At 45.8% G+C, this 26,665-nt stretch overlaps 1 protein-coding gene across 3 annotated transcripts in view; it reads left to right on the top strand.

Moving 5' to 3' along the window:
* Nucleotides 1–795: 795 nt before the first annotated feature.
* Nucleotides 796–26,665, top strand: part of GSPT1 (G1 to S phase transition 1) — a 34,740-nt gene continuing 8,870 nt past the window's right edge. The window contains exons 1-9 of one of the 3 annotated variants that reach the window (XM_049638261.1): nt 796–892; nt 16,950–16,994; nt 17,109–17,150; nt 17,889–18,116; nt 19,115–19,148; nt 22,294–22,371; nt 24,338–24,518; nt 25,149–25,303; nt 25,701–25,841. In XM_049638261.1, the coding sequence (XP_049494218.1) occupies nt 17,129–17,150; nt 17,889–18,116; nt 19,115–19,148; nt 22,294–22,371; nt 24,338–24,518; nt 25,149–25,303; nt 25,701–25,841 (839 nt within the window). In that variant the 5' untranslated portion in view covers nt 796–892; nt 16,950–16,994; nt 17,109–17,128. Of the gene's footprint in view, nt 893–1,578; nt 1,670–1,725; nt 2,343–16,949; nt 16,995–17,108; nt 17,151–17,888; nt 18,117–19,114; nt 19,149–22,293; nt 22,372–24,337; nt 24,519–25,148; nt 25,304–25,700; nt 25,842–26,665 lie in introns of those variants that run through there. The other 2 variants (XM_049638260.1, XM_049638259.1) reach the window with 2 other exon arrangements.

The raw sequence follows: 26,665 nt of genomic DNA, 5'->3' as shown, positions 1-26,665 counted from the left end.
AGCCCAGATAAGACCCGAGGCATAACCAACTGAGCCACCCAGGTATCCCTGAAGGGGGATGCTCTTAAGAAAGATTCAAACAGGTATTCAGAGAACTATATTAATAGGCTGTAACCTGAACTTTGTATTAATTAGGGGATTACATCATCTGTCCTGGGGGAAAAAAGAAATCAATGTCCAGAAGATTTCAGGCAGTATGGACCACAGATCTAAAGATAAACTTAAAGCCAGCCTTGTTATAATGGAGGTCTCTGGTTTCTTTACATTTACAGCAGTTGATATTCCAAGTGTTATGAGTTAAAGAAAAAAAAAGGCATTGATAAAATTTGCTAGTTTAATATTAAACACAATTTCAAACCACTTTAGCATAGGATTTGTTTTGAAAGGTAACTGACAGGTTTGTTTTTGAGCTGTCTCATTAGGCTGGATCCTCTTTTATCTTTAAGGTACAGATATTTAAATTTTAAATTCATATCTAGATCTAGATTTGGGACCTTAACTTAAGGTTGTTAAGAATCATCTATTCTGTGTGCGTCTACGCCTTTACTCTGTAATTTTTGGCAGATTAGTTGCAAGCTGTCTAGACTCCTCTGAGAAAAATATCAACAATAGGTCCCACCCCCCCCCCCCCGCCACAGTCTTGGGTTCCACGTGGGTGAATTACAGGAAATTAACAGGTACTCAGAACAACGTTATTTTCCTACTTCATGTAATTGACCTAAGGGTTTGCTTCTCCCCTCCTCCGTGTTTACCTAAACGCAGTGTCCGGGTGAGTGAGAGGCAGTCAATAGAGCACTACGGAATACTGGAGCAAATCCCATCATTCAGAAGAAAACCACTTCACCTAATGGTGCATAAAGAAGCTGGACGCACCGGAAAAAATCTTAACTAGGTGGGTACAACTGGATACAACATGGAATATGGCAATCCTCTTGTTTGATTTGCAAAACCCTTGGCCGGGAGGAGGGGAGGGATGGAAAAGTTTGGGTGAAGGCTTTAAATGACTAGTCAAACAGACGGTGAGTCATTCAAAGTTTCCAGTTAATAATCCCCTCTGCCGGGGCAGAGGCTGGGCCCGAGCGCTTTACGAGCCCCATTGCAGTTCAAGTTGTACTGTCTCACGGTTTTATTCTCTTCCACCAAATGAATACATAAAACGCAAGACGCGCAGCGTCGGCTTCGAAATGTAGGGCAGATTCTGGCTGGGGGCGGGGAGAAGGAAGGTGGAAAGAAAGAGCAGAAGGTAGGGAGACTTGGGGAGGCAGTGAACGCAGAAACCGGTGATGCGAGAAGGAGGGGATTCCAGGAGCCGAGAGCTTTGCTTTGCGCGTTAGAACTGTTATCCGTTTCCCCGCAGCCTGTGCCCCACAGGGCAGCGTGGACCAACCCCGCGGCTGAAGAGTCAGGCAAGGACTCGCCCTCACCCCTACCCCCACCCGGTGACAGGTGGGGCCGCGGGGCTGCGACCAGACCTCCGCCTCCCCGCGCTGCCTGCCGGGAGCCGGAGTCGCTTCCGGTTGCTCCGGAGCCCCGAACTCCCACTCCCATCGGCCCACGGGAAAACCGCAGCGGGGTCGCGCGGGCGCTGCCGGAACTCGTAGTTCCGTCTGCAGCCGTGGTTCATAGTCAGAAACGGGGACGGACAGGGCCAGGAACTACCGAGGCGAAGGTACGGGTGGCGGGGAGGGGTCAATCCGCGCCGGCGTGGGGCCGGAGCTGAGGCGGTCCGAGGTGGTTGGGGTTGGGTGGGAGGAGATCCGCTCGCACACACGAGGAGGGTTGAGCTGGTGCCGCCGTTGTCGTCGCGAGTGCGGAGTTGCGACCGGAGCCTTCGCCGCGACGACGCCGGGGACTGTGTCGCTAGCCCCCGGCCCCTCTGCCTCGTCGCTTCGCCGGGTCAGCGCGGCCTGCTCCTGCCCGGCCCGTCGCCCCCGCCTCCATTTCCCGCCCTCTCTTCACCACACACACGGCCCCCCCGATCATGGATCCGGGCAGTGGTGGCGGCGGCGGCGGCGGCGGCGGCGGGAGCAGCAGCGGCAGCAGCAGCAGCGACTCGGCGCCCGACTGCTGGGACCAAGCGGACATGGAAGCCCCCGGGCCGGGCCCGTGCGGTGGCGCCGGCGGCCCCTTGGCGGCGGCGGCGGCGACCGAGGCCCAGCGTGAGCACCTCAGCGCGGCCTTCAGCCGGCAACTCAACGTCAACGCCAAGCCCTTCGTGCCCAACGTCCACGCTGCCGAGTTCGTGCCGTCCTTCCTGCGGGGCCCGACCCAGCAGCCGCTGTCCCCAGCTGGCGCCGCCGCCCCCAACCACGGAGCCGGCAGCGGCGCTGGAGGTCCTCCGGGTAAAGGGCCGGGACGCGCGGGGCAGCCGCGGGGTGCGGGGGGGGGGGGGAGCCGGGCTGCGGGGGCGGGAGCAGCCGGCCTGGGTCCGGAGGGCCCCCCCCTCCGCCAGGGATGGGGGCGGGGGTGGGGGGGGGGGGGCTCGGGCGGCGCGTCCCGCGGGGCCCGGCGGCACGTGGGGCGCTGACAGCGGCGCCGGGGCGAGAGCAGCCCTGGGTGGGGCGGCCCGTGGCCCGGGAGGCGGCCTGCGCGGGCCGGGCGCGGCGGAGGGCGGGGCGGGGGCGGCGTGCGGGGGGGACACCGGCGGGACCGGGGGCCGCCCCTCCCTCGGGGGGCCGCAGTCACCCGCTGGGAGTGGGGACCGTATGGGACGGAGTCGGGGGGGGGGGGCCGCGGCCGGTCAGTGCCACGAGGCCTAGAAGTGAGGACAGATGGGGCCAGGAGTGGGTCGGGGGGGCGTTGAGAGATCCGAGGAGCTGGGGAGGGCGAATGCTCGAGTTCTCGCTTCACCTTAGGGCGAGGCGAGAGAGCGTCTCTTGCTGCAGTTTCTATTATTGAGACAGTAATTACGTTTTAAATATCTGTGACACGGAACCGTCCTGAAGGAATCCCAAGATGCATTGCAGTCTTGTGATCCGGCAGAAACTGTTGGCTATCAATACAAAGATCTTTTTCACCCTCAGCATTTGTAAGCCTGTAAAGTTCACAAAGTGTCACAAAGTTAGAGTTCCTCCCTTAAGCCTTCGTGTGTTAGGCAACCGCCTTGATTGGTGTGGCCTTTTTCTCAAAGCGGGGCTCGGACTTTCCTCTTTAGTGACACGTTTAGAATGTTCGTTGCGTTAGATCGGATACCTTATTCAGGCTGCTAGGTGTAACTCGCTCTTTCTCTCTGTTCACGTGTCAGTAACGAATCTGTTCATACACTTGAGCTTTTGTTAGAACGGAATAGTTGTCATGTGCCGTTTTCATCGTTGCTAGTAGACATTGTTTCTGTGGTTTCAAGTTGAGTCGGGTCTTTAAAATCTTCCTGTATTCTGCTTCAGTGGCAGCATGCTTTCAGAAGCTGATTGTATAGCAACGTGAAATGAGTGAACTCTGTGCGTACCGTATAAAGGCGCTTACTTTAGGAACTGTCCGTATCTGTTGGAAGAGAGAGAGAAAGGAAAAGGTGCATTGTCCTTCCAGTTCTTTAACCAGGGTGTTGGGAACTGGGTCTTCCAGGTTCCCTGCAATTTGCCAGTGAGAGTAGGTTGTTGATTTCTCTTTAGAGTTCTGTGTTGTGGCATGTGGTAGGTAAGTGGACATCATAAAAGTGCTCTCGGAAGTTAGTTTTTTCAGCAGCTTTCGCTATAGTTTTGTCTTTAGAAGCAGAAAGTTTGGAGAAATACTTTCACAAAGTGTGTGTGTGAGCACGCAGTTTGGATTTGGGTTGCTTCATTGACTGCTATTTATTTGTGTGAGTGGTTGATGTTTTCCTTTTGAATAAGGGAATTCAGCCATTATTACTATTTGTTATTACTATTATCTTCATTTCATTTTATTTTGTTGCTTAGACCAAGCCATTTTGGCTGCCTAAACTAGTTCATTACCAGCTCCGTATTTGTTTCCGCATACTTTACCGTGCAGATTGTTTTTATCCATCCATTTTCTCTTTCTGGCCCTCCCTCCTCCCTCTGGAGCCACCACCAGCACTTTGGCTTCCCCTAGCGCTCCTTTTCCAGACTATGTAGTCGTCAGCCGTCAGAGGACAGGCATCCTTGAGCAGTGGTCAGTAATGATGGTTATTGTTGAGTGACCTCTCATGCTGGGGACTGTCTTTTCTCTTCCTGGTGGTTGCCACTTTCAGCCTTACCCTTAACCCTTTCTCTGTGGCACTGCTAGAAGTTGGAGATGTAAAAGTGTGTGGGGAAGTTGGTGGAAAACTCCCTACGTTGTGGTCAGTTTTTTCTTTTTTTTTTAATCAGAAACCTATTTTGGTGTTACTGACTTTACCAGCTGCTTCTACAAAATGCCCATTAATGTCAAAACATAATCTTCCATAGGACGTCAGTTTAGAAAAGAATGGATTTTTTTTTAATAATTTGTTTTAATGTTTATTTTTGAGACCGTGAGAGAGCATGAGCGGGGGAGGGGCAGAGAGAGAGGGAGACCCAGAATCTGAAGCAGGTTCCAGGCTCTGAACTGTCAGCACAGAGCCAGATGCGGGACTCGAACTCATGGACAAGATCGTGACCTGTGCTGAAGTCAGACGCTCAACCTACTGAGCCACCCAGGCGCTCCAAGAATGGTTTTTCTAAACTGAGGTCCATACTTCCGTGGGACTGTTGGATTACATATTCCAGCCCATTCAGGTCCATAAAAGACCACCATCAGAGCAGGGAACTGTGCTTGGAAGAAGCAGGAAAAAAGTTGAAACTAGGCCTTGGATTGAAATTTACAAAGTGCGAGCCATAAAATTTGCAAGTTTTTTGTAGTGAGGAAATAGTCAGGAGGGTAAGCCTGTTTTCTTTTGTTGTTAAGCCATAGCTGAAATTTGTGGTGGGTGTGTTTTTAGACTAAATATCAGGAGAACTCTTGACAGAGTCTAGAGGGAGAGCACTAGAATGACTGACTTGTAAAATATATGTGTGTAGAATGGATATCTGTCATTTCTCCCAAAAACAGGCTAGTTCATTTTTTCTTCCTTTGTCTCTTTTTTTGAAAATACTTTCAGTGGTGGCTTGAGCAGGAGGAAGAAGATGCTTTTGCCCAAAGTGCCATTCACCTTTCTGGAAGGCTCATTCATACGTATGCCTGTTTCTAGCCGTCCCAGGTCAGAACTGGGGATTCAGTACTGACCTTAGTTAGATCTCTTTGAAAATTTAATACAAGTTTCCAAAGGAATCATTAAGTGGAACCCATTTAAGTGTAATTAAGTATAATTCACTTAAGTTCATTAAATTCATTTAATTCCCTACGGATCCAAGTAAGTGCATTGGCTAAGTGATGCCCTTTAAAGTGGAGGCCCTGAAATGAATTAACATGTAGAAGACAGGGGTTACTTGGATTAAAACTAACATTTTTCTCCCATAGAATGTACTCACAGTTCCGCTTTGCACCCAGGTCGGTCTTTTCTTTGTTAAATGACAAACAGATTCAGCGGTGGTGATCAAGGTTACTTGGTGTGTTCGGGCTGCTGTAACAAAGTAGTACAGACCGGGTGGCCTGGAAGCCGCAGAAATCTGTTGGTGTCAGGTCTGCGGGCTTCAAGTTCGAGACCCGGGTTCCGGCCTGGTCAGAGAGCCCTCTTCTGGATAGCCAACTGCTGACATTTGTGGACGCTGCGCAAGGGTCAAGAGAGCTCTCTGGGACTTCTTTTTTTTTTTTTTTTTTTTTTTTTTTTTTAATAAAAGCACTAATCCCTTTATGAGGGCTCCACCCTCTTGACCTCTCGGGCATCCCAAAGGCCCCACCTAATTCTATCACATTGGGCACTGGGAGTTCAGCATAGGAATTTGCTTGGGTGGGGGGGGGCACAGGTATTCAGACCATACATGGCACTAGGACCTTTTAGAGGGGCCAGAGCTTCTAAAATAGGGGGGGTATTATTCTTTCCACCTACCCGTCCTCAGCACCTCTCAAAACTGCCAGTGAAAACAGTGTGGAACAAAACCAGCAGTCCTCAGTAGGCCCTCAGAGGAGGAATTGTCTCCAAGATGTTGCACGTTGTGTCGTGGAACTGGAATTTTAAAGAGAAATGTTCTATTTTGTAGTGTTTGGGTTTCACTCAGTATCTTTTTTTTTTTTTTTTTTTAACATTTATTCATTTTTGAGAGTGAGAGAGACAGAGCATGCGTGGGGGTGGGGCAGAGAGCGTGGAAGACAGAATCCGAAGCAGGCTCCAGGCTCTGAGCTGTCAGCGCAGAGCCCGACGGGGGTCTCGAACTCAGAGTGGGAGATCATGACCTGAACCGAAGTCAGACGCTTAACCGCCTGAGCCACCCGGGCACCCCACTGAGTATCTTTTTGTAGGGGAAGGATTTTCTTTTTTTTTTTTTTTTTTTAACAATTGAGCTCTAACTCATCATAAAATTCACCTTTTAATTTTCTGTTAATGTTTATTTCTTTTTGAGAGAGAGACAGTGTGAGGAGGGGAGGGGCAGAGAGGGAGGGAGACACAGAATCTGAAGCAGGCTTCAGGCTCTGAGCTGTCAGCACAGAGCCCGACGTGGGGTCTTGAACCCGTGAACCTCTAGGTCATGACTTGAGCCGAAGTCAGACGCTTAACTGACTGAGCCACCCAAGTGCCCCTAAAACTCACCACTTGGTGGATGCTCATTAATCCCTAGTCTCTAAAGGTGACCTGTTCAGAGACACCAGAGTGGAGAAGATCCAGAATCAAAGTAATAGTTGTTTTGTCCAGAAGAGCTCTTATGTTAAAACAGTGCCTGTCGGAACTGATAGATATGTTTAGATAGATGATAGGTAAGGTTCTTATGATCTGTTTTTCTTTAAGACTGAAATGCCTTCCTTTCAATAACAATTCTAATGTTAAGGCTTTTTTTAGGCTTTGATGGGCTAGTAAATGGCATCCAGTAAGAGGAAATTGGGGAAGAGTATTGTTACTGGGGTGTTACTTTTGCTACGGAGTGTTCTACCTGGTTATTTCTTTTCTTGACTTGCTGATTTCTAGACTACCAGATCTGGGCTCTTGTTTTATGATTTTACATGCTGGGTTGGCTGGTGCGTGGGGGTTTAGGGAACAAGTAAGGTGTCAATAGTGCTGTGCCGGGCCCAGCAGCTTTTGAAACTGTTGAATGTTTGGGAAGAAACCCTCTTTGGGGCAGGTTTTCTTTAGCATAGATAGTACATCACTTTTTGCATTCTTTTGTCCTTTGCTTATTTCTCACCTTTTCTGGAATTGTACTGTGTGAAAAGACAGCAATTAAAATCTGTCATGTGAGTTAGGGAAATGTAGAGGACAGATTTTTAAGCCTCGTTTCGCTTGCTTTTGTTTAGTGGGGAGGAAAATGGCTTAAAGTGTTAACATAGTAGTGTCCTGGTTGAAAAAGAAAGGAGTGAAAAAGAGATTTGGTATCCTTTTGGGGGAGAGTTAGCAGAATTGGAATGGAATGTTTGGAGCCGGGAATCTCTTTTGCTTAGATATACATATATGTAGCAGTTAAGGAACAAACGTTTGCCTGCCTACAGAACACAGGATCCTGGGCTAGGCACTTGAAGGGATGCCGCCAAGATGATTAAGTTGTGATCCTCAAGGAGCCTAGTAAGTGATCAAATACCCATTTTCCTCTCCTGGGAGACACAAGGTGGTAAGAGGGCCATGCAGCCGGGTTGGAGGGCTTTCAAAGCTAAGAAGGGGAGCTGTTCTTAGATTGCCGTGTGTGATGATTTCAGTCTTGTCACCCTAATCATAAGACTAAAGCTCTGTTTTCTGCTAAGTGTTCTGTGTGAATACCTGGGCGTTTTTTGGATTGAGCTGTAATTCACATGTACAGTCCCCCTTTCTTGTGTTTCTGTATTTTGTTAAGTTTGTTAGGAATTGGCTGGCGTAGAGCATTGGTTACCTTTTATTAATCGAGGGGTGGTTGACAACACGGCGTGACTAGTTACAGGTGCACAGCGTCGTGGTCCCCCTCGCAGTGAGTAGCTCCACCGGTCACCACACTGCAGTTGTGATGCCATTGACCACGTTCCCGTGCTCTGCCTCTCATCCCCGTGAGCAACACTTTTCTTTTCCCACCGCGCGCCGTGGCTTTCATGTCAAACAGCAGCGAGACCCGCAGCTCCGGTGGTGTCTTTGGGGCCGGTCGATGTCGGATCGCACGGTCCGTGTCCAGTTCTTAACAAATCCTTGGGAAGCAAGAATTGGGCCACTAGTCGAAGGTACTTGATTGTTCTGAGATCCTTAGCCTCCTTTTTTAGCTGCAATCATTGATTCGTACCAAAGCTGCTTAAAAATTTTGTCTTTGTTTTCATATTTTAACCAAGCAGGACTGGGCTGTGGATGTATTTGGTTTTTTTCATAAATGGCTTTGTTCTAAGGAAACCTCATTGTTTCACTCCTCCGGTTTAAACCAGATCCCCATCGAAATGCTACTTTCAAGGTGACAGGAACACTTAGTAAGGATTTTCTGAGCATCTTTCAGTAGCCTAGCCTAAGAGTGGTGACACCAAATTCCAAACGACATACCAACTAGGTAGTTGTGTCCCTTCAGTTGAAACAAAGTGCATACCTTAAATGTCACTTGGGTGTTTCCTGCTTGACCGTTGCTGTAGAACTCCGGTGGGTTACCGTGCTGTTAAGCGGTCTGTGGCCACCTCCTTTGGGTAGTGATTTGGGTTGCGCATAGCTCTTTTCTCTTTGTACCTTATTGGGGCTGTCTGAAATGGTTTTACTCTATGTATTTTAAGTATGCCTCTATTTTTTTTTTTTAATGTTTATTTATTTTTGAGACACAGACAGAACATGGGTGGGGCAGGGGCAGAGAGACAGAGGTAGACACAGAATCCAAAGCAGGCTCCAGGCTCTATGAGTGGTCAGCACAGAGCCCGATGCGGGGCTCGAACCCAGGGACCGTGAGATCCTGACCTGCGTCGAATCAGACGCCTGACTGACTGAGCCACCCGGGCGCCCCCCCCAAGTTGTTTTTGAAGTGGGTGGATATGACTCCTAGATGTATGTTTGAGGGGTGTTTGGAAAATGTAGTGGAATTTTACTCTTTGAGAAAGCCTGCTCGCGTTGGTATGTGGCATTGCTTTAGGGACTGAATAAATAGGACCTTGGAATGTTAGGGCCAGACAGGACCCTAGCAGTAATACAGCTGCCTTTGGATAAAGTAATAACCTGTTTATGGATAAAGAAACTGAAGCCTAGAGATGCTAAAGGAACGCAAAAGGTCTCTGGCGGCTTTAATGACATGGTTGGTTCTGGAATCCACATTTGCTAACTGCTAGTTCAGTGCTCTCTGCACGCACCCCACTGTTTAATGATGGGGAGGAGGGTGTTCCCAGAGGTGGTGCTCCAACCAGCATGGATCTTCTCGCTCGGGAATTTGCCTTGTATTTCATTCTTAAATTCCTGTGATTATTATGGGGCTTTGACACGCTCGTTGTAGTAATAAATTTACTGAGCAGTTACCACTTGCTTAATGTGCCCGTACTTTCACTATACCCTCCTGAGGCATAGGTCCTGTTAAAAGCATTTTACAGATAAGAAAATTCAGCCTCCGAGAAGCTAAATAAATGAGCAAAGTGACATCCAGGAATAAACGAAGGAGCTAGGATTAGAATCTAGGTCTGATTTCACAGTTTATTCTAGGGGCGCCTGGATGGCTCAGTTGGTTGAGCATCTGACTCTTGGTTTCAGCTCAGGTCGTGATCCCCGTGAGGGTGGAGCCTCCTTGGGATTCTCTCTCTCCCTGTGCCCCTCCCCCCTGCTCACCCTCCCTCTCTCAAAAAAATAAAAAATAAAAGCTTATTCTAGTAACGGTTATCCTGCTCGCCCTTTTCTTGTGATTTGATATTAAAAGATCTTTTTAGCTGCGATACTTTTTCCGAAATGGAGCCCATGAGTTCGTGGGCTGTGGCACAGTCTCTGTGTGCTGGCTCAGTGGTAGCAGAGCAGCGTTCTGAGAAGGATCAATGCTCTCGTTTAAAGGAATAGTTTGAGGGGTGCCCGGGGGGCTCAGGCGGGTAAGCACCCAACTTCAGCTCAGGTCATGATCTCACGGCTCTTGAGCTTGAGCCCCGCTTCGGGCTCTGTGCTGACGGCTCAGAGCCTGGAGCCTGCTGCGGATTCTGTGTCTCCGTCTGTCTTTGCCCCTTCCCCACTCATGTTCGCTCGCTCTCTCTCTCTCTCTCTCAAAAATAAACATTAAAAAAATAAAGTAATACTTTGAAATTGCTTCTTCATACATTTTAGGAAACGATGACTTAAGTGATTTCAGTGGTTCTGGTCACTGCTGTCTGTGACATTGTGCCTTGTAATTTTAGAGTGTTCGGTATTAAGGCAAAACCACGGACCTGTGTGTGCGTCCTGCGGGCTCTCGTTTCTGATGTCTGCCTTTACTGGTTTCCGGCGTTGTGTCTGGGAGACAGATCCCCCCGCGTGCAGTTTGGGTGACACTGTGTGGCCGCCCGAGCGCTGGCGAATTCTGAGTTCCTCACTCAGACCGTACTTGAGCATCTCTTGAGTATTGTTTCTCTGAGCCCTTGTTCCAAAGTGGGCGCGGAGAAGATGGGCCTTCCCCGGGCCTTCCTGGGAGAGCGGTGCGGCAGGCGGGCGGGGACCGCCGCGCAGACTCCGTGTATGTGACCCTGTACGTGACCGGGCTGGGGAAGCAGCCCCCTGGAGACCAAAGGGAAGCCGGCGTTAACTCGGGAGAATCAGCCAGCCGTGCCTCTGGGCCCTACAGGACAGGCTCTGTACCAGCCTGCGGGGACTGCAGGGGTAGAGAACGGAGGGAGGCTCGGTCACTCCGGAAGTCTGTCCTGTCCTTGGGAACCAGACTGACGTGTGTGCACTTGTACTTGAAGGCAGGGTCCTAGCCGGAGGGGTTCTGCCGAGGGATCATTAGCCTTCAGGCGGTGGGCCGGCCGGGGAGTGTGATAAAAGGGCAGGATCGGGGCTCCTGGGTCACTTGGTGGGTTAAGTGTCCACTCTTGATTTCGGCTTGGGTCATGAACTCATGGTCCTGAGATTGAGCCCCGCGCCGGGCTCTGTGTGGACCTTGTGGAGGCTGCTTGGGATTTTCTCTCTCTCTCCTTCTCTCTGTGCCCCTCCTCTGTTCCCTCCCTTTCTCTCTCTCAAAATAAATAAACATTAAAAAAAAAAAGTGGAAGATCAGGTGTGGCAAGTTTGTGCCAGAATTGAGGAGAATGTGTATGCGAGGCTCACACTGCCCATGAGGCTGTTCAGTTAAAATTAGATAAAGTTTAAAGTCCAGTTCCTTGGTTGCGGTACCACCTTTCAAGCGCTTAATAGCCACCTGTGGCTAGTGACTCTCCTGTCACAGCACTGGGAATATTTCCATCATTGCAGCAACTTTGTATGGGGCAGAATTCTGTCACACTGTTTCTCATTTCTGTTCAGTGTAAGACACTTGGGGTGTCTGTGACAGCACTGAAGTTGTTTATTTTTTTCCTGAATGAGCACACCATTTAGCGAATAGGACTAAGGAATTTTAGGTAGGGTAACTATTTTATTTTTTAAATTTTTTTTTCAACGTTTTTTATTTATTTTTGGGACAGAGAGAGACAGAGCATGAACGGGGGAGGGGCAGAGAGAGAGGGAGACACAGAATCGGAAACAGGCTCCAGGCTCCGAGCCATCAGCCTGGAGCCCGACGCGGGGCTCGAACTCACGGACTGCGAGATCGTGACCTGGCTGAAGTCGGACGCTTAACCGACTGCGCCACCCAGGCGCCCCGGGTAACTATTTTAAATATTGCTGTTTAGGGGCGCCTGGGTGGCGCAGTCGGTTAAGCCTCCGACTTCAGCTCAGGTCACGATCTCGCGGTCCGCGAGTTCGAGCCCGCGTCGGGCTCCGGGCTGATGGCTCGGAGCCTGGAGCCTGCTTCCGATTCTGTGTCTCCCTCTCTCTCTGCCCCTCCCCAGTTCATGCTCTGTCTCTCTCTGTCTCAAAAATAAATAAACGTTAAAAAAAATTTTAAAAAAATAAATATTGCTGTTTAGTGTATAAGGCGGATTAAAAATGAATTTTATGTCTACAGCAGTACAAATTTAAATTACTAATTTATGAACTATACAGAATAAGCACTTTTCAAGAATCGGCCAAACATTTGTGTTGGAAACATGTAGCTTGAGTGAAAGCGTGGCTTTCAACCTACCGCCTCTCAGGGCCTTGACTGACTTGTGCTGTATGATGAGCTAGCAAAGTAGAATCTGCATGTTGAAGTCCTTTTGATCCATGAACACAGCTTTTCTTTAGTTATTCAGTTATTTTATTGTATTTGTTTTATTGATTGATGAATGAGTTCTGTGCCCAGTGTGGGGGCTTTGAACTCACAACCCTGAGAACAGAGTCTCACACTCTATTGACTGAGGCTCCCCCTTATGATCAGATCTTTTAAAAATATTTGTATTCTTTTTGAAAATTAAGGTGAAATCTTAAAATTAACCATTTATTATTATTTTTTTAATTCCTTTAAAAAATTTTTTTTAACGTTTATTACTGAGAGACAGAGGGACAACAGAGTGTGAACAGGGGAGGGGTAGAGAGAGGGGGAGACACAGAATCTGAAGGACGCTCCAGGCTCTAAGCTGTCAGCACAGAGCCAGACGCGGGGCTCGAACTCACAAACTGTGAGATCATGACCTGAGCCGAAGTCGGTCGCCCAACCAACTGAGCCACCCAGGCGCCCCTCGAAATTAACCATTTAAAAAAATGTTTTTTTATTTTGAGAGAGGAGAGAGAGAGAGAGAGAGAGAGAGAGAGAGAGAGAGAATCCCAAGCAGGTTCCATGCTGTCAGCTCAGAGCCAGACGTGGGGCTCGAACTCACAAGCCATGAGATCATGACCTGAGCTGAAATCAAGAGTCACATGCTTAATCAACTGAGCCACCCAGGCACCCCTAAAATTCACCATTTTAGAGTGAATAATTTAGCCAGTGTTGTACCACCATCCTCTCTAGTTCCAAAGCATTTTCATCACCCCAAAAGGAGATCCGTACCCATTAAGCAAGCAGTCACTTCCTAGTCCCCTGTCTTCCTCCCAGTGTCTGACAACCACCAGCCTGCTTTCTGTCTCTGTGGATTTACCTATTGTGAACATTTTACGTAAGTGAAATCTTACAACAGGAGACCCTTTGTGTCTGACTTACTTCACCATGGTCAAATTCTCTCTCCTAATTTGAAGATTCAGATTTTCATGTTTGTTAAACCACAGGCAGTGCTCTCGCTTGACAGTGTTCTGGTGAATTCTTTCACTTCCTGTTTTAAAATTTGTGATAATGTACCTAGTATCACAGCCAGTTCATTAATCTTCCTTTATCGTAAATTATAGTATTAGTTTTCCTTTTAATTTGGGGTACTGCAGTTTTACTCACTGATACACTCTGATAACTCTCCCCCTTGATGAGAATTGTTCTGTTTTCCAATACTTGACCAGGTGTATTTCTGAACATGGAAACACCTTTGGAAAATCTGAAACCGTGATTTTACTCCTCACTCCTTGGGAGGTTTACTGTTCTTTTGCTATCGGGTATGACCTGTGCAGGACTTGAGAAATCACACCATCTGTTTGCTAACCACGAACAAATGAAGGACTCTGGGCCCAGACTCCTCAGTAGCCAGTAACATCAGGATGTGATATGCATCGTGAATATGACCTGAGTAGAAGGAGCTGGAAAAGGTTGTCTCTACGTGTGTGCGCATGAGAAGACTGGGTACAACTATATTGAGAAGATAACCTATTTTTTCAAATGTTTATTTATTTTTGAGGGAGGGAGGAGAGAGGGAGAGAGAACGAGTTGGGGGAGGGACAGAGAGGGAAACAGAGGATCCGAAGCAGGCTCCGTACTGACAGCAGGATCATGACCTGAGCCGAAGTTGGACACCCAACTGACTGAGCCACCCAGGCGCCCCGAGAAGTTTAAAGTTAAAAGAACATCTTGGCTATATCTGATTTTTCTGGTTCATTTTTCCAAAAATAACAGTTCAGGAATGTCACTAGCATTGCCATTAGATTTATAATGTGATTCATGTCTGAATGTGTGGAAAGCTTTTTTCCACCTTGGGAAAGTATGGTCAACTTATTTTGGGGGGGCTCTTTAATATCATCATTGTGTGATATTATAATTTTTTTTAAAGTTTTATTCTTAGAGAGAGAGAGAGGGGGGTAGAGCACGAATGGGGGAAGGGCAGAGCGAGAGAGGGACACAGAATCCGAAGCAGGCTCCAGGCTCTGAGCCGTCAGCACAGAGTCCAGTGCGGGGCTCGAACCCACAAGCTGCGAGATCATGACCTGAGCCGAAGTCGGACGCTTAACCGACAGAGTCACTCAGGTGCCCCTTCATTGTGTATATATTAAGCACTTGATTGTGTCTGGTACTTAACTCTCTCTGTACCAGCCGTACAGACTTAAGGCAAACGTATTATACATGGAAGGTGTTTTGAAAAATAAAACCGTGAACAGATGTTCAGTATGCCGCATTCTGCAGCCACGGAGGTGGTCTCGTGACTGGTGTCACTATCCCGAGACGTGCCTTGCGGTCTTCTGCAGTATTGTGTATTTGTTAGCCTGCGAGCCGGTTCTGGAACGGGGTGGTCAGGGGTACGTACTGTTTGGTTTTGTAAAGGTCGGCTGCACTTCGGGGTGTCTTACTGCGCGTTGGGGGAGCCCACCGTACCAGTCGTCTTTTTCCTGCCTTACAACAAACACTACGTCCTCGCCGACTCCGTGTATTTGTGCTGAGTGATTTCTCAGCAGACGCTGTTTGACGAAGGGCGAGTTGCTGCTTGTCTACCTTGGAAAAGCCTAGTGGGTCGGATTTGTCTGAGCGTCAGATGGGAGCGGTGGCAGCCGTCCCTTGCACGGCGCTTGTGGGGGGATCAAGTGAGTCAGCGCCTCAGGGCTTGTTAGAAATCATTGGGAGGTACTGGGCCCCCACCTCCAGCACCGTGTAGATTTGTGAGCCTTTCTGTCCGGTCTGGCCCACATTTCGTAGTCCGTTGTGCTGGTTGATAGGGTTGAGTTTATTCCCAGTGCGTGTTAGGGGGTCGAGACTCACGTGTTGAATATCTGCGTGGTGCCAGGAGTTACTTCACAGACGGACAAGTGTATTCCCTCCTTAAATCCTGTCGGCAGTCCTGTCGGGTGGGTGGTACGTCCTGTCTGTAATTGCAGCGAAATAACTGCATCGCACAACGTCAGGCGACAAGCCAGCACCAAGAGCAGGGGTCAGCTCGGTGCTGGCCCCTCCCCGCTACCCAGTGCCGCCCCCTCCGGCCCTCGGGAGGCACGTGGACTTGATGCCCTTGGCCCTGGCTGGCTTTCTCTGAAAATGGAGCAGTTTCTCTTTACTCTGCCCATGAACTTTCCTTTGAAATGGAAAACGAGGAAAGGTTAACCTCTGTTCTGTCTGAAGTATGATTCCTATCCCCTTCCAAACCTCGTTCAAATGATTTTTTTCGGGGCGCCTGGGTGGCTCGGTCGGTTAAGCGTCCGACTTCGGCTCAGGTCATGATCTCACGGTCCGTGAGTTCGAGCCCCGCGTCCGGCTCTGTGCTGACAACTCAGAGCCTGGAGCCTGTTTCGGATTCTGTGTCTCCCTCTCTCTCTGCCCCTCCCCTGTTCATGCTCTGTCTCTCTTTGTCTCAAAAATAAATAAACGTTAAAAAAATTAAAAAAAAAAATGATTTTTTTCTTCTCTTTTGTTAATATGCTGCTAATCACGTAGGCCGGGGTCACTCAGACCTTTTGCTCCTCCCCTCCCCCCGTCCGATGATGCCTCTGTTATCTTTGCGATTAACCCCTCCTCTCTAGTTGTACTGCTCACTTGTTCCCATGACCTGCCTTCCTGCAGTGAAGATGTTGGTCTTTCTGCCAGTGGTGTTCTTTCCCTCCTCGATGAACGCTGTGCTACCCTTACCTTCCCAGGTGACGCTCAGCCTGTCACTTCCCTCCTCGGAAAAAGCTGGTTGCTCTTTCCCTTTCAGGAACAGGAAATGACCCTCTTCCACACTTCACGTTATTGAAGGTTGGGCCCCAAACTTTTTCTTGGCTTACAGGTGTTTCTGGGCAGTGATTTTAAATATGAGCTTTGCAGTTTATGAATTCATTATTCTTCATTAATTCGTGCGTAGGATTCAGGTGACTTCAAATTCTCTGATACCTTTTGTGTCTTGGAGATTTTTTTTGAAGCCAGGGCGCTTTCATGTTGGAGTATCATTTAGATATGAAAAATAACTTACGCGATTGGGTGTCTGTATGTATTTGTCCTACATCTCTTCCAGTGGGGTCATAAGTAGACTTGAAGTGTGACAGCTGTGGAAACAGGATTGTTGCTTGATCTCAGAATTCTGCTATAGGACAAAACTGGCGTCGTCATCACCTTTTCTGAGATGTTGTAAGGGGTCGTTCGCATTTCGAGGACTCTATGTGACTGTCTTTATTTTATTGATATCAGATAGAATTTATTCAAGCACCTTGATGAGAACGTATGTGATTATAGAATCTTAAAAGGAGCTTAATCCTAGCTTTCTCAGGCTGGAGCTACCAAGAGAGAATCTAGAGAAGCACTGGGAATCGGTTAGGCAGTCTGGTTAATTTGATCAGCCCTGGGTTGCGACTTGCTTTTACAGTATCTTTGAAGGAAGAGTTTTATGAAGCAAATAAAGAGAATAACTATGCCTTTATGAATACATTTCAGTTGATGAAAATGTTTTAAAATTGGCTGTATTCAGTAGATTTTTTAAGAGGATTTTTTTAAACAGACTTCTAATTTGAACACCTGAGTTAGTTCCTGTTGGTTTACGGTATCGAGGTTTTTGTTGTGTTATTGAAATCCTGTTTTTCCTGTGTCTTAAAAGATACGCACAAATGGATGCATAGGACTTAATTTTTAATAGAACTTATTTCTATTAAACAGCACCTGCGGAACCTTCTCAAGAGGAACAGTCGTTGCTATGTGAAGGTAATTTTCTATGCTATGACCCTTCAAATGTCTAGTGGAGAAAACATTAAGTTGTCTCTGTGTAAAGCCTAGATATTGTTTCGTAAATGTATTATATCTCACTTTCTTGTCTAGGTTCAAATTCAGCTGTTAGCATGGAACTTTCAGAACCTGTTGGTAAGAAAATTTCTGACTGTATTAATACAGTAATATGAAACCCTTTCACTCTCAAGATAGAAGGTACAAATGTAAGTGTTATGGTTATTGGAATGCCTACATTTAAACCTGACATTGAGTCTTGGCTGTTGGGATTTAGAAAGCACTAGCTGGACGTCAGCGCTGCCGCGATAAACAGAGCGACGGCAGATAGAGACAAGCGGAGGGCAAGAGTGCGAAAGTCAGTTTAAGGGCTTGGGCTTGTTCCATTTCCTTGGTGAAAGGTTTCCTTCCTTTTTGTCATTGGCTTGCTGTTAAGGGTGTCTGTCCTGTTCCCAAGGTGATTGATGAAGTTGATGCCAAAGTACTTGCAGAGGAAAAAGCAGAGATCTCGTAAATCCTGTGTTCTGATTTTAAACTTTGCTGCTTGCCCTCTGTCAGGGCATCCTGACCCTGGGACAACTGGGCTGTTAGGAATGGTACATCTCCTGTTTACATCTTGTGTGGCCTCATGGAAATGAAGCTTCGTGAGGATGGCAATCGCCCATAGTCTCTGTGTCAGCTCTGATACCAGAGTGGGGCCGGGCTTGAAAGCCATAATCCATTTCTGTTGTGAAAGATTTTCTTGCTTATGTTTCACTAGACATTAGGAAATGGAACTAAATATGCAAAATAACGTTAGTTGTTTGAAGGCATCTGTGTTTTAGAGTACAGATTGTGATTCTTTTTCAGAGTACTAAGTTAAGTGTCTTATTTCAGTAGAGAATGGGGAGACAGAAATGTCCCCAGAAGAATCATGGGAGCACAAAGAAGAAATAAGTGACGCAGAGCCAGGGGGTGGTTCCTTGGGAGATGGGAGACCCCCAGAGGAGAGCGCCCAAGAAATGATGGAGGAGGAAGAGGAAATACCAAAACCTAAATCTGTGGTTGCACCGCCAGGGGCTCCTAAAAAAGAACACGTAAACGTAGTATTCATTGGGCACGTAGGTAAGTTGCACTCATAGCGGTGAAAGAAATGACCGGTCATTGGGGTACATCAAACAGCTACTTGGAGATGTTTAGTGAAACGGAACTGAATTAATCTAAAAGTTTTCTGATTTTTAACTCGATAGGTTTTTTTTAAGCTGGCAAAAAATTGCCAACGCTTTGATTTTGAAGGTGGGACAGAGAAATAATTTTGTGATGGCACAGAAGCAGGAAGAAAATAAGCTTCAGTATATTTGTATGTGATCCACACTGACGGCGGCTAAGCATCTTAAGACATTTATGAATTAATATCCTAGATAATGTGCTTCCTTTTTGGGGTGACTTCAGTTAATTTGTTTATTTTATGGGCTTCATCCAACCTAGATAGTTTCATTTTGTCTGACCTAGGAAATTAATTTGTTGTGACTTCTAGATGCTTGTCAAGTTGCTGGTTAGCACAAAACAAAACCCTGTTTAACGGACTCACACATTCCCTGACCATCTGACTTATCCCCCAAATTGTGAGAAAACACAGAATTATGTGTTCTTTTTTCCTTCCCTTTGTCTCTGCTTCCTCCTGAATATAATGCTATACCACACTATTTTAGTAGCAAGGACTGCCTCTGAAATTTATAAAGGAATGCCTGTATTTGCTAAAATTAGGGAAAGGCACACGACCTAAATGTAGTTCATAGCTCTTCGGGCGCTTTCGCTCTCCCCTGAGGATGCCCTTGGGTAATTGATATTCTGTTGCTGCTGTGCTCTTAGCTGAAGGTCAGAGAGCAGTCTGTTCAAGAATCTTCTTTATCAGTAAAGTAGTTCTCCATTCTTCTCTACCACGAGTACGAGTACGTCATTGTTGAGCTGGGAGGGGTCTTAGCAGCTTCATTTGCAAGCGACATCATGTAATTTTATGTGCTAAGCGGTACCTTTAGTTGTGTTAGTGTATATAGTGGGTTTTGTTTTATTTTTTTGTACACCCGTGGTTTGCATATTATTGATGATGTTGTTACTTTCAGATGCCGGCAAGTCAACCATTGGAGGACAGATAATGTAAGTCTGTATTTTTTGTTAAATAATAAAGTTAATTTGACTGAATAAATTTTGGGCATTGTGAACATACAGTCATACAAAGGAAATCAAACAGGTCACCTGAAAAAGTTACAAAGACATTACCTGTAAGGAAAGCTGATGTTAATTAAGGAGGAATTTCTGCAGTGTGATCAGTTAGTATTTTCTAAATTTTTTTTAATGTTTATTTATATTTGAGAGAGATACAGACCTAGCTTGAGCGGGGGAGGGGCAGACAGACGCAGACAGTCTGAAGCAGGCTCCAGGCTCCAGGCTCCAAGCTGCAAGCTGTCAGCACAGAGCCCAGCTCGGGGCCCGAACCCATGAGCAGTGAGATCATGACCTGAGCTGAAGTCGACCGCTTAACTGACTGGGCCACTCAGGCGCCCCAATCGTTAGTATTTTCTGATGGATTTTAGGCATTCCCTAGAATTCTTTTATCACTGTCCCACTCTCATAGAACATTAACTAAGTGTGTTTCTGAATGCTGTCTTTTACATTTTTTAAAATAAAAACTAAAATAGAACCCTAGATTATAGGCAATCTTAGTTTGCTTTGAATATCATTTTCCTGGGAATAATGAAAACCAGCACTTAAATCAGGTACTTGGGCAGGGGGATCTCATTTTTCCATATTCATCAGCTCTTAAATCCTAGGTGGATTAATCAAAGACAGGTAGTCTGGCTCACATGCTAAGATAACTTTTTGTCATATGTAGAAGCTGTGTAAGTATGCAAACATCATGGTTGACCTTTACAATATATTCTAGTATTGAAAATTTTATTTTTAAAGTTTATTCATTTTGAGAGAGAGAGAGAGCACACAAGTGGGGAAGGGGCAGACAGAGGAGAGAGAGAATCCTAAGCAGGTTCTGTGCTGCCAGTGCAGAGCCTGACATGGGGCTCTCTCTCACTAACCTGGATCGCATGACGTGAGTCGAGACCAAGAGTTCAGACACTTAACTGATTGAGCCACCCAGGCACCCCTGAAAAATTGTTTTAAGTAACAGGTCTTAGAATTTGGGGGCACCTGGCTGGCTCTGTTGGTGGAGCATGTGACTCCTTTTTTTTTTTTTTAGAGAATTTGATTCTTGAACTCAGGGTTTGGGATAGAGATTATTGTCGTTTTTAATTATATTAAAAACTTTTTTAATGTTTATTCATTTTTGAGAGAAGGAGACAGAGTGTGAGCCGAGGAAGGAGAGGCAGAGAGAGACACAGAATCCGAAGCAGGATCCAGGCTCTGAGGTGTCAGCACAGAGCCCATTGAGGGGCTCTAACCCACACACTATGAGATCATGACCTGAGCTGAAGTCGGACGCTTTACCGACTGAGCCACCCAGGCGCCCCCCTTTTTTAAGAAAGGTTTTAGGGGCGCTTGGGTGGCTCAGTCGGTTAAGCGTCCGACTTCAGCTCAGGTCACGGTCTTGCGGTCCGTGAGTTCGAGCCCCGCATCGGGCTCTGAGCTGATGGCTCAGAGCCTGGAGCCTGCTTCTGATTCTGTGTCTCCCTCTCTCTCTGCCCCTCCCCCGTTCATGCTCTGTCTCTCTCTGTCTCAAAAATAAATAAAACGTTAAAAAAAAAAAAAAAGGTTTTACAGTTTTAATCCCTCCTACATTAGACCCCTTTTCTTTAAACCGTGTCATCCATGAGAGGATCTCAAGGGCATATCTTCATTATTTAGTAATCTTATTGGTAATCTTGGCCAACTTCTGAAAAAGTCTACAACACGCCTTAAAATAGGATAATAAATAGAGATCCTTCCATCAATGGATGGAAGTGATGGGCCCGTTTGATTTTGTGTCTTAGGAGAATGTATATTTCTTGCTTATGGGCTGTAATTTTCACGGGTATTTCACTAGGATTCTGTGCTCAACTGGTTAGGAGCGTGCACTGTAGACGACTGCAGAGAACACAGAGATGAGAGCTCAGAGGAAGGCTTTGGTTTGGATTGAGTCTGGGGAAGCAGTTCAGTATTACTAAGGAATTGTTTTAAAATTATAATCTTACTTTGACAGTATTTTTAAGTATTGAATGTTGAAGTGTATTAATAAGACTGAATTGCCTGAGCAGCACTGTTAGAATTATTTTCTTTTATGTAGTATTTCTATTTGCCCTTGAAAAAATGTTGATTCTGAAATAAGTTTAGACTTAGAAGTTTACAAAGGAATAGTACCGAGTTCCCATATAACTTTCTTTCAGCCTGCCCTACGTGAACGTTGTTAAATAACCATGGTACAGTCCTTAAACTCGGAAGTTGGCATTGCTGTAATAATCCTGTTAACTAAACTCTGGCTCTTGAATTTTACCGGTTTCTCCACACGTGGCGTTTTTCGGTTCTAGAATTCCACGTTGCGTTCAGTTGTTCCGTCCGCCAGTTTCCCATCTTTGTCTCCTCCAGCTTGTGACATTGCCTCGTTCTGGTCTCCCATGACTTCATCATTTGAAGGGTGCTGTTTAGGACGGTCTTCAGTATGGGTTCAGCTGATACTTTTTCACATTTAGATTGTGGCCGTACATTTGGGCAAGAATGTCACACGGGATGTTGTGCTCTTGTCAGCATCCTGTCGGTGCCTCATGTCAGTATTCGATGGGTTTTCTTTTTTCAACTATTTTGTTTTATTCTTTTTTTTTTTTTAATTTTTTAATTTTAGAGAGCATGGGCGAGGGGCGGGGGAAGGGCAGAGAGAGACAGAAAATCCCAAGCAGGCTTCACGCTCAGTGTGGAGCCTGATAGGGGGCTCGATCCCACCACCCTGGGATTATGACCTGAGCCGAAATCAAGAGTTGGACACCTAACCGACTGAGCCACCCAGGCACCCTTTAGTGTGTTTTCTCTACTCCTGGTCATATTAGCCAGGATTACTTGGTTCATGTGTTGTCTGCCTGGATTCTCCACTGTAAAGTTATTATTTTTCCCCTTTAAGTGTGGGGAGATAATTTGAGACTATGTAAATATCTTTTCCTCTGAAACGTTCCACGGCTTGAGCATCCATCAGTGGTTCCTTTATTTTAAAATAGCTGTTTTCTGGGGTTGAAATTCCCCTAAAGACCTTTAGAGTTTTCCTAAACTTCTCTGAGTAATTTATGAGCAATGGAATGTTTACTTTTGTTTTCTTTGATTGCAGGTATTTGACTGGAATGGTTGACAAAAGGACACTTGAGAAATATGAAAGAGAAGCTAAAGAAAAAAACAGAGAAACCTGGTATAGTATACCTTGACGGCACGATAAATTACTTTGAAGGAAACCCTGCCTACTGCTTCTCTAGTCTCCTGTGATATAAGCGCATGAGGTCTGAGATGGTGTCATAATACAGGAGAGGTGTCCTTTGCCCTCATACTGCACAGTGTATTGGCTCCGGATGACTTCGGAGCCTACACAGGGAGCCTGGGAACATCCAAGTGTCAGTAATAGACTCGTGGGATAAATTCTAAACCATCCATTTGACGGGGTCGTTACCTAACCACTAAAAAAACTGCATTTATAGAATTGGTAATAACCAGAAATAGAACTCAAGTTGCTGTGGAATTTGGGGAGAAAGCAGGTGACATGATCTTACTTAGGATGTGATCAGTAACGACGTAAATTAAACCCTGGAAAGAAAAAAGAGTGGACAGAATTATTGGCAGTGCTTGCCTTTGAGTGGTGAGAGAAAGGGTCAGTTTTTTTTTTTGCTTCTAATCTTACCTTTCTTTTAAAAGTTCAGGTTTACCTGGGACATTCATGGTTTTTGTTTTGTTTTTTAATTGTTCTGTATTGAGGGAAAAGATCTTTATCAATGTTGTACTAAAAATGGATTATCTACTATGAAATACAGATGATGAGTTATCTAAATTAATATGCACTATTATGAATGCTTTGAACTTACATAAATTGTTTTCACATGGCAAAGAAATACCAGAATAATTTTTAGCAGGTAACCATTGCTCCCAGATGGTTGTTCACGGCTTTCACTTTTGAAAAATATCCCTACATAGCGTTACTTGTATTATACTTGGTGCCAGGCGATTATAAAAACTCACAGTGATATTGGCATTGGTACTAAGTAGCCTTTCTGTGTAGTCAGCTTGTTTCCATAAATACTCTTTGCTTATAGAATATATATACGGGTTTTCCCCTGTATATCCAAAAGTAGAACATTCCTTTCAAATCTTTTGTAAGCCAAAATGGCATGAAGCAAAGAAGCAATTGTCATCAGTTTACCTGGAAAACATTTTTTGAGCATTCCCAGACTCAGAGGATAATCTCTCGGGCTTTTCTGATACCTCAGGACTCATCTGTGCTAACGGATACACACAATAAATGGCGATACAGCCCAGATGCGCAGACACAGTTCAAAGCTGCGACAGCTTGACGCAGAGATGCTGAGAGGCTCCTGGGGCAGAAGCGCGTGGTGTCGCCCTGGCCGCTCAGTGCCGTGTCTCGCCCTTCACTGCAGAACAAACGCTGAACGCTAGTTTTGCTTTTCACTTTTTTTCGTTAAAAAAAAAAAAAAAAAATCCTCTTTGAGTATCTTTCAGTTTGTAAGAACAGGTACTAAGGTAGGTTGTTTGTAAAAGCAAAGTGGCATAACGTGAACTTTCAAAAATCGGGATACCTGTAATTGCCTGGATATTTGTAAAAGCTATAAATGTTTGAATGTTTGAATCACAATAATAAAAGTTTTATTCTATCAATTTTCATTTCTACCCAGTCCTATTCTTTTTTTTTTTTTTTTTGAGAGAGAGCGAGCGCACAAGTGAGCCAGAGGCAGAGACAGAAAGAGAGAATCCCAGGACGGGCGGAAGGAGAGACGGGGAGACAGAGAAAAAAGCAGGGCTCATCACCCTGTGTGGGTCTCAGGCTCATAAATAATGAGATCGTGACCTGAGCTAAAGTCAGATGCCGAATGACTGAGCCACCCAGGCGCCCCGTGATTTTTTTTTTTTTTTTTTGATTTTTAAAATTTTTAAGTAATCTCCATACCCAACGTGGGGCTCCAGTTCACAACCCCGAGATCAAGAGTCGCACAATCCACTAACTGAGCTAGCCAGGCGCTGCTGTCCTATTCACGATTTAAATGTTGTATTCTGGACATAAAGCTGGATGTCCTCATTATACCTTTAGCGGTAGAAGAATATCTTAAAAACTCATATGTTCTTAGTGACATTACTCTTCTAAATTACTTCAGGTACTTGTCTTGGGCCTTAGACACAAATCAGGAAGAACGAGACAAGGGTAAAACAGTCGAAGTGGGCCGTGCCTATTTTGAAACAGAAAAGAAGCATTTCACGATCCTGGACGCCCCTGGCCACAAGAGTTTTGTCCCAAACATGATTGGTGGCGCTTCTCAAGCTGATTTGGCTGTTCTGGTAAGAAAGACCTTTCCGGTCCACCTGTGTATTTGGTAGCAGCCCTGCTTCGTTGTGAAGTGTTTTGATTTTACCCTCGAACAGCTAGAACTCAGGTTGCAGTGAGCCGTAGCCTCCAGTCACAGACGTCACTTTTGTCTCACCTGCTCTCAAGCAATCTTTGTAATTGGATTCACGTAGGAAAACAGCGTTTCATCTTTTCTCTGCCGTCACTCCTATCTATGACCGTGTCAGAACTTAGTGTCTGCTCAGTGTCATGCCTGATCCGTTTTGCACATTTCCCGTGTGCAGTGGGTACAAAACTGAGTAAGAAATGATCTGTTTTCTCAAGGCCTTTGGGCATTTTGCAGGGTCGTTCGCTTTGTCCGTGTGCCGGCACTAAGTCACATGCAGGTGTGAATTGTCAATTATAAAGGCGTGCTAGATTTTGGAAAATTAGGGGATCAGTACAAACATGTACAAAAATCTTCAGCCATCTAGATATCGGGATGTTCAAAAGCATGCATGGTATAACTCACTTATTTTTATTTTCTTGCAAAAAGCTTTGATAAAACTGAAAGGAAAGATACCCCGTTACTCGGAGGGTAGACGTGAATGTGTAAGAGTAAACTCTCGCATTTCTTGGAATAGGTCATCTCTGCTAGGAAGGGAGAGTTTGAAACTGGATTTGAGAAGGGCGGACAGACGAGGGAACACGCGATGTTGGCAAAGACGGCAGGTGTGAAGCACTTGATCGTGCTCATTAATAAGATGGATGACCCGACAGTGAACTGGAGCAGCGAGAGGTGAGCTTTGCCGTCTTCCTGGTCTGAACGGGCATCTTAGTGGGACAGAGGGTGGCTTTGCGACCGAGTGCTGTTTGCCCCTGCAGTTTTTCTGAAACCTTCATCTGTTGGGGGCGCCTGGGTGGGTCGGTGGGTTAAATGTCCGGCTTTGGCTCAGGTCACGATGTCGCGGTTCGTGAGTTCAAGCCCTGCCTCGGGCTCTGTGCTGACAGCTCAGAGCCTGGAACCCGCTTTGGATTCTGTCTTCCTCTTGCCTCTCCCCCTCTCATGCTCTGTCTCTGTCTCTCTCAAAAGTATAAATAAACATTAAAAATTTTTTTAACCTTGATGTGTTTAATAATGAAACTGGAGTTCACTTGTTTCCTATTATAATGGAGTTATTTATAAATATTCATAGATACGAAGAATGCAAAGAGAAACTAGTGCCATTTTTGAAAAAAGTTGGCTTCAATCCCAAAAAGGACATCCACTTTATGCCCTGCTCAGGACTGACTGGAGCAAATCTTAAAGAGCAGTCAGATTTCTGCCCTTGGTACACGTAAGTAACCTTTTCTTCTGTTTAGAAAAAATTTATGTCTTTATAAGTAATCTCAGTAAATACTTTCTCTGACTTCGGCTTCAAAAACACCATGACCTTTGCCCATTTGGTAATCGTGTGGTCTTTTTGTTAATTGAGTTGGGAGAGTTCTTTATGTACCGAGTAGAAGTCCTTTATCAGATAAATGATGTGCAGATGTTTTCTCCTCGGGGACACCTTTCTTGATGGTGTCCTTTGAAGCACAAAAGGTTTTAATTTTGGTGAAATCCAGTCTGTGTTTTCTTTTGTTGGTTGTGCTTGTGGGGACATACTTGGGAAAACGTTGCCTAACTCAGGCATGAAGACTGAGCCACACTATTTTCTTCGAAACCTGTTGTGGTTTTAGCTCTTACAGTTAGATGTCTGCTGCATTTTGGGTTCCTTTTTTTTGTTAAAGTCTTGATTACTGAGTTTTTGTGAGTTTTTCAAATTGGGAAGTGTCTCTGAGTTTTATTAGTATTACTATTACTATTTTTTCTTCCAAGGTGGTTTTGGCTATTCTGGGTCCCCTGAATATCTTCACGAACATTAACATCAACTTGTCACCTTGTTCCAAGAGGCAGCTGGGATGTTCATGGGGAGTGTGCTGAATCTGTAGATCGCTTTGGGGAGCATTGCTGTCTTGGCAGTATGAAGCCTCCCAATTCATACACTGTAGCATTACAGAGGAAATGATTTTATAGAATCCTGATTTTAGAGCTGGAAAAGTCCGTAAAAATTAAGGAGCAGAATGTAGCCAATTTATTACAAACTAGGCCATTTGCTATAAAATATTTTCTAAATCT

This window comes from Panthera uncia, chromosome E3, assembly GCF_023721935.1.
Source record: "Panthera uncia isolate 11264 chromosome E3, Puncia_PCG_1.0, whole genome shotgun sequence".
In the NCBI taxonomy this organism is placed as follows: domain Eukaryota; kingdom Metazoa; phylum Chordata; class Mammalia; order Carnivora; family Felidae; genus Panthera; species Panthera uncia.
The sequence above is the reverse complement of the archived record's forward strand: the minus strand, read 5'-3'. Positions and strand labels throughout refer to the sequence as shown.